The sequence below is a fragment of the Erythranthe guttata genome, chromosome 5, assembly GCF_056151865.1.
Source record: "Erythranthe guttata isolate IM_541 chromosome 5, IM_541, whole genome shotgun sequence".
In the NCBI taxonomy this organism is placed as follows: Eukaryota; Viridiplantae; Streptophyta; class Magnoliopsida; order Lamiales; family Phrymaceae; genus Erythranthe; species Erythranthe guttata.
In genome coordinates this window covers 4,269,927-4,277,649 of record NC_142537.1, presented here as the reverse complement: position 1 = coordinate 4,277,649, position 7,723 = coordinate 4,269,927, and the positions used below count along the sequence as shown (strand labels likewise).

General features: G+C 29.3%; 1 protein-coding gene across 1 annotated transcript; it reads left to right on the top strand.

Annotated features, from left to right (window-relative positions):
* The first annotated feature begins 4,701 nt into the window (after positions 1 to 4,701).
* On the top strand, positions 4,702 to 6,914 carry LOC105962349 (bidirectional sugar transporter SWEET7). The gene is made up of 5 exons (XM_012986646.2): positions 4,702 to 4,868; positions 5,362 to 5,398; positions 5,510 to 5,888; positions 6,342 to 6,461; positions 6,549 to 6,914. The coding sequence occupies exons 1-5, from the start codon at positions 4,826 to 4,828 to the stop codon at positions 6,714 to 6,716; spliced, it is 747 nt and encodes a 248-aa protein (XP_012842100.1). The 5' UTR covers positions 4,702 to 4,825; the 3' UTR covers positions 6,717 to 6,914.
* The last annotated feature ends 809 nt before the right edge of the window (positions 6,915 to 7,723 follow it).

Genomic DNA, 7,723 nt, shown 5'->3' with positions numbered 1-7,723 from the left:
TCCTAATGTTGATCAGGCTAACTTGATGGATGTTCTGTACTAGTGATTTTATTTTTAATGTTTTTTTAATTTTTCTTTTTAATTAAGGAAGGGACATGCAATCACAAATGTACAATTTATGGGTATTTACCGCGCGGTATGGATTCCGAATTCCGATGGTTCTAAAAGGGGTGGGGCGAACTTGGCAGATTATCTTATACCCGCTCCGTTGACATTCCTATATCAATATTAACTTGATACAATTCGTAAAGCATATCATGAAAGTCTACTATATGCGACATTCGTAAAATTGTGATTTCTTGCTGGAAAAAAAGTTGTGATTTCTGTAGACAAGCTACCATGACCTTGTTTGATTTAATTGATGGGACTGAGAGGGTGTTTGACTGAGCTTATTTTAAACAGCTGATAAGCTCTTACGTCTGATAAGATGTTTTTAGAGCTGATAAGCTGTTACATCTTATTTTATGATTAATTTTTAGAGTGTTTGGATAATGAGTTTATTTCCTATTTTTACTCGTTATAAGATCTTAAATAAAAAATGTGGGGTAGAGGTACTTATTTTAAAAGATCTTATTTGGTCTCCAACAACTTATTTAAAAAAAATTAAGATCTTTTTTTTAAAAATTTATCAAACACTTTGGAAGAGCTTATAAGCTCTAAAACATCTTATAAACTCATTTTAACATCTTATAAGCTTAACCAAACACCCTCTAACTTAAATTATATTGAATTGAATTAATTCTCTGACGGGTAACTAATTATTTGATAAAATTTGGTTACTAAATGTGATTTATCAATAATGCCTCTAATTTGTCATATTTTGTTTTTAGCAACTACAAATGTATAGGCATTATTAGCCACATTTATCTTTTTATTTATTTTTTCAGTAAAAAAACACCATATAGGTATAATGTGTAATCTTGCACACTTACATGCAATTGCTTGTTACATGTGACTTATGTCTAGTGTGCTTTATAGGCTACTGTACGATAATGAAAATTTGTCGAGTGCACCTCTATATAGTGGATCAGTTCGTTCTTCTAAGGATGAAAATAGAAAAGGAAAATCGGCTAAAACTCCCTCGAATATTTTGTATAGACTACAGCTAATAATATGTCAGAATATTTTGAATTTGCTAAAAGTTCATCGGGATAGTTTAGACTGAAAATAGACAATTTAGATTGTAAATAGACAGTTTAATTGGAGAATTTAGATTGAAAATAGAGATATCTTAGATGAAAATAACATTTTTCTAATGATGTTGTGGCGGAAATAAGGCGGCGGCGGCATGTGACTAACAGGGAGAGGCAGAATAGTTGAAGAAATGTCATTTTTTTAGTGGATGTGACTTCAAAACAGATGAATTGGAGGATAATAATGTATTGTCAGTCTAAACTTTTAGCAAAATACGAAATATATGGCTGTCCTGCCTTCAAAAAAGTATTACCATTTACCGCTCAAGGGTATTCACCAAATTGCCCCGTTTAAAAAAAAAAAACTCAGGCCAAAATTGTTGTAAAAGTTGCCAATTTGTCAACCTAGTATCCTCAAAAGTAAGAATTGGCACAACCCCACCGAAAGGCAAATAAAGCCCTTCTTAGATGCTGGATAAATATTTTTTTCTCTCTCTTTTTATTTTTCTCCCTTATATATTTTACAAAATAGTGTTTTTATAAGTAAAAAAGTCAAAAAAGAGGACACAATTTGGATGCTCCTCTTCTTCACATATCACGTTGTTACCATGACCAACCTGTCACTCAAACACCATTTTCTCCCACTCTTTTTTAATTTCTTTGAATCTATTATAAAAAAATTAAATTACTGCTACACACCCATGAGGTATAATAAAATTAAAAAAAATCTCATGTTTAGGTAATTACAATCATCCTTCTTAACTATGTATATCGTATGATAATCCACTTCTTCAGTAGGTAAATTTAACACCGTAAATATAGATGTGCAATATAATATGTGATTGGAATTACCCAAACATGAAAGGAATTCGACCATACCTCGTTGGGTGACCGTAATTTGTCAAAAAAATTTTAAAAAAATCCTTATACAATGTCTGAATTTCCGGGTACATCAAAGACTTTACCCTACAAAGCATTTTCGACCGTTGATTCGATGGGCCGCAACGAATATATAATGATATATATAGAGGCATTACATTTTCATCCTATAAATTAAACATCAAAAGCAGTGGCAGTGGCAGAGCAAGCATATGGCCCGAGAGGCAACATTTTCCAAATCTATAAATTAAATATCTATTAATTTATACTAGAAATATTAAAAAAATGTTTACAATCGCATTAACGCCCCCCCCCCCCCCCCCCCCCTCAGAATTTTCTTAATGCATTCGGCCCCCAAACTTGAACTCCTATTTTTGCTAGTGTCCAAAAGCAAATTTGATATCATTAATTTGATAAAGTTTCTTAAGCTTAAAAAAAACCCATTATATTATTTGGCATCGTTGGGGGATTGACAAGAATATATAGAATTTGATAGACAATATAACTATGGTGTATCAAATATTGGTGTTTTAAGTTTAAAACAAGTAATCGAAAATGGGTCCGGATTCAATCATACATATATGAATGATATTTAGTTCAACAATTGTATAATCATAAACTTCAAACATAAGTAATCACATGTTACATTATCTTAGACAATACAATATAATCATATATATCCACTTCAATCCATCTTATTAATATCATCAACCTTCTCAAACAACACCTATTTAAAAGATTAGTTTCGTATGAACAAATTACATACCGAATTACCAAAACTTTTATTGCGGTATTATAATTTACGTAGAATTATATACATATACATATATATATATATATATATACACCTAAATTATAATACCACAATAATACCGCAATTATAATTCTACGTAAATTATAATACCGTAAATTATAATACCGCAATATATATAATTACATTTTATTAATATGTGTCGAACCAGAGATATTTAATTGTATATGATGAGGGTGGAAATTGAATTATTTGGGGGTTGAGAATTCAAATGGTGCATAATAAATTTACGAGAAGGGTTCGGGTTGGTGATCTCGAACTTTTTTTTTTTTAATAGAAAATAACACAAAATAAGTAATTTTTAATTAAAATAAAATTTAAAGCAATGAATTTTAAAATTTTGATCATTAAAATACCTCAAGTTTGATCATGCATATATAGGTGAGATAGGTGAATAAATTAGATCGTTTAATACACGACAATAAAGATTATAAGGAGAAATATATTACACTATTCTAAAAAGATGTATTAGGGATATTTAAATTACACTAACAATAACATTCACACAAATCTACTTGACAAAAGATTATAAACTTAATTGTCATAATATGGAATTAATTGTTAAATAAATTAAGCAATTAATACAACCAAAAATATTAAAAATAAATAAATCAAAAGGATGTCAATCACAAAGACATTAGAATAACAAAGAATATAGAATAATAAAGAAAATGGAAAATCATTCCATTGAGATTAAGAAAGATAAAAATAGAAAATTAGTAGGAAAAAAAATGTAATAATTAACAAATGCTATGAAAAAAAAATGTGGAATAAAAGGTAAAGTGGCAAAACGTTCTATTGAGATAAGAAAGAAAAACAAAGCCAAGAAAATTAATAGAAAAAAAATAAATAAAAATTATTACAAAGATGGCATTAGATTTGCTCATAGTTACATGGCGTTAACTTCTTTTATATATAAGATACGAAATCCGATAACAGATTACAAATGTTATTTATATTACATTCTTATATATTTGATTACATTGATATCTCATATTTTCTTATCTTTATTATATCTATGGCACAATCCAATATTAAAAAAAAAAAAAAAAAAAAAAAAAAAAAAAAAAAAAAAGACCTTTATTTATTTTAATTAAAGAGAGAGATTCCAAAAAGGTGTAATTAAATGCACCAATAAAATAATTAAATTTGTCTTTGAAATTAATAGATATAGTTAGCTGATGCATGCCCTGTAATCCATTATATTCAATTTACTGAATCTGATTACCCAAATTAAATGTCATCACAAAACGACACCCTAAAATAACTGCACTGTATTTGTGTATTGCATTCCACACACACACACACAAGAGAAAAAATACACACATATATATATACATATATGTGTATATGTATATCTATCTACGGTCTACCTCCTTTGGATAAGGATAAACTTTGACTTGAATTCAGTGCAGATATTTAAGTGAGTGTGAAAAAATAAATAAATAAATAAAAAATAAAGCCATGAAATAAGTAATCTTCAGTTATCATCTTTTCCAGTTTTCTGCCTCAGCTTTAATTATTTATTTATTATTATTATTATTATTATTTTCAATAGGTAGGATTTTGAGAACCTTGAGCGAAGTGCCACATTTAATTTGATTTACTTTCTTTCTTTTAATTTTTTTATTAAAAAAATAAAAATGAATAAAAATTGATGAATATATGTATCCATGTGTTGTTCTGTGTGTCACCAGCAAATACATGTCATGCAGGTGACAGAAAATTAAAAACTAAAAATAAAAATAAATAAATAAATAAGTTTTGAATGCATATGTAATATACAAAAGCCAAACGGTGCCTCTTGCCTTTTGCCTATATATACAGCATATCTGTATGTAACATAAGCATGCATTTCTTCTCTTCTTTCCCATTCTTCTTCTTCTCTCTCTACAAATTTTAAAAGGGTTCTCTCTCTCTCTTTCTCTCTCTCTCTCTCTCTCTCTCTCTCTCTCTCTCTCTCTCTCTCTCTCTGTGTAATATATATATATATACAATCACCATGTTTTCTAAAGACGACGCTCGTACTATTGTTGGTGTTATAGGTCAGTTAATTTCTTGATTTTCTACTCTTTAAAATATATATATATATATATATATATATATATATATATATATATATATATATATATAATATTATATCTAAAAAAATTGCAAGTTCTTTCCAGTTCAGACCGTGTGTGTGATTGTGTGTAGATTTATTATACGTCTGATCGTAAGGCGGTGCTGGGAAAATAATTAGTAGCTAGGAATAGTCTTTAATTTATTTGGAATACATTGAAAAAATAGTGTCATTTATTATTTAGTTTTTTTTTTTATTTTTTAATTTGTTGTAATATTAAAAGCTGATATCATGAGTATTCTAATTGATTTTGTTCATTAATTTTCAAGAAAAATCATAGCCCTGAATATTGTCCATTAAAATAATGTGTGACATAATATCATATTAAAAAACTGTTTTTTTTCTTTTTTTTTTTTGTTTTTGTAATATAAAAAGATATAATTACAAGTAATTTGATTTTGTTTATTAATTTTCAGGAAACATCATAGCCCTGATACTGTTTTTGTCCCCAGTGTAAGCCTCAATTCTCCATATTAATTAATTATATTATCTCTATTTATATATATTATTTATCCAAACAATTGAAAAGAAAAAATAATAATTAATTAATAATATATTAATTAGGCCAACGTTTTATCGGATATGGAAGAAAAAATCAGTGGAGCAATACTCACCAGTTCCATACTTAGCCACATTTATCAACTGTGGGCTTTGGGTACTATACGGACTGCCTTTGGTACACCCCCACAGCACACTTGTTGTCACAATTAACGGTACGGGGTTTGTTATAGAGATAGTTTATTTGTCTCTATTCTTGATATTCTCCGACAAGAAGAAGCGGCTGAGGCTGGTGGTGATAGTGGTGGCGGAGTGCGTTTTCATGGCGGTGCTAGCGCTTCTTGTCCTAACTCTGGCCCACACCACCAAACTCCGGTCGGTTGTCGTCGGCAGCATCTGCATGGTCGGCAATATTATGATGTATGCTGCACCTTTGTCCGTCATGGTACGTATAGTTATACTTGTTGTCCTAATGCATGCATCCTATATCTTACACGTGGTCTGCGCGAGTGGTGATAAATACAGGACGTGTTTTAGTAAATATAGGTCACTTTATTTTGAAAATACAAAAGTTAATATAAATTGCATCTAATTTTGTCAAATCATTTTTTCTTTTCTTTTTTCAATTTACAACGACGTCATTTTCGAAAGAATATCACACGACGAGTTTTAATTAGTAAATAGAGACGCTGATTGTCATTTTGTTTCTTGATGCAATAAATTCATACAAATCTAACACTAGAGACAGAATCTAACTTCCAAATTTAACTCTTCAGAAATTAAGAACGTAAAAATTAAAAAAGTGCCCTACATTTACTAAAAGCCGTCTTGTGTTTATCATTTTCAGTTATTTTAAATATTTTTAATCTAATAATTTTTATTTTATTTTTGGGTGCAGAAAATGGTGATCACGACGAAAAGTGTGGAGTACATGCCGTTTTTTCTCTCTCTATTCTCTTTCCTAAATGGGATTAGTTGGACTGCTTATGCTCTCATCCGTTTCGATATTTTCATTGTTGTAAGTATATTTTTTTTTAATTTAGAAATTTAGAATTTATTTATTTATTATTAATTAATTAATTAATTAATTAATTAATTAATGTAGGCTCCAAATGGAATGGGATCTTTGCTTGGGCTGGCCCAGTTATTGCTATATGCAACATTCTACAGATCAACAAAGAGAATGATGGCAGAGAGAAAAGCCCAAGGAGAAATTGGCTTGTCTGAAAAAATTGACACACATAAAAATGGCCATGTTAATAATCATGTTTAGCCCCTATTAAATATTATTTTTATTATTTGTTATGTATTTTTAGTTTTTATTTTTATTTAATTTAAAGCGTAGTAGAATTGAAGATATGGTGATTGCTAAGCAGTTGCTTTTAAAATCTTTGTATCTCTCCATGTTGTCCCATCTCCTATTCCTGAATTAAGAATTGGTTTTCTAATTTTATTTCGATACTAGCTTATTCATTACATTTGGATTGAGTTTTTTTTTTCTTTTTCCGGTGAACGACAAATTTTACAATTTTTTGTGTAAACAACTGAAATAGTGAATCCCTCATGAACAAACCTCGTTCTGATAACGTATTATAGAATAAAACTTATGAGTGGATACTGACACACTAGATATATATTTGGAATATAATTTTATCTCACTAGTATTATATATAAATATAAAGCTTCGAACATCAAAACAACAAGAAGGTAATTGCTGCTATGAAGAAAGTTTGTAAACGGAGAATATGATTATTGTTGTGGGTAAGACTGACACTGATTTGGGTTGGTCGATTATCGATCTAAGAATCGACCAATTCGACAAATTAAGTTTGCTCAATTTTGAAAATCACTATTGACCCAATTATTTTGGGTCGGTTGATATTTGTCAACTGAATATTTGATTCTGAAATGGATTGGTTGGTGGATATATGATATATCCACCTAGCTTACTAAAAAAAATGAGAAAAAAGTTATGTAAACTACTAGTCATGATCATTTAAAAAATCACACCCTTTATTTTTTATTTTTTTCAGTGTTCTAAAAATCGACCGAGGCGGCCGATTAATTGGTCTCCGAGGTGGAGGCGGTTCCAAACATTTACGATTTTGGTGTAAATGTTTGAAAATTTGGTTTTTCACCTGTAAGGCGGTTCGAGACGGTCTGAAGTGGTCATATCTTAGAGGCAGGTCAAACTTTGGAGGCAAAACCGGCTAAAAATCGGTCAAAAATCGGTTTTTTTTTTCTAATTCAAAATAAAAGTTTGGATTCTAATAAAAAAGA

Coding starts and splice junctions, on each gene's coding strand:
- LOC105962349 (XM_012986646.2), top strand. CDS start 4,826: ATGTTTTCTAAAGACGACGCTCGTACTATTGTTGGTGTTATAG. Junction 5,399..5,509: donor ATACTGTTTTTGTCCCCAGT/GTAAGCCTCAAT, acceptor TATATTAATTAG/GCCAACGTTTTATCGGATAT. Junction 5,889..6,341: donor CTGCACCTTTGTCCGTCATG/GTACGTATAGTT, acceptor TTTTGGGTGCAG/AAAATGGTGATCACGACGAA.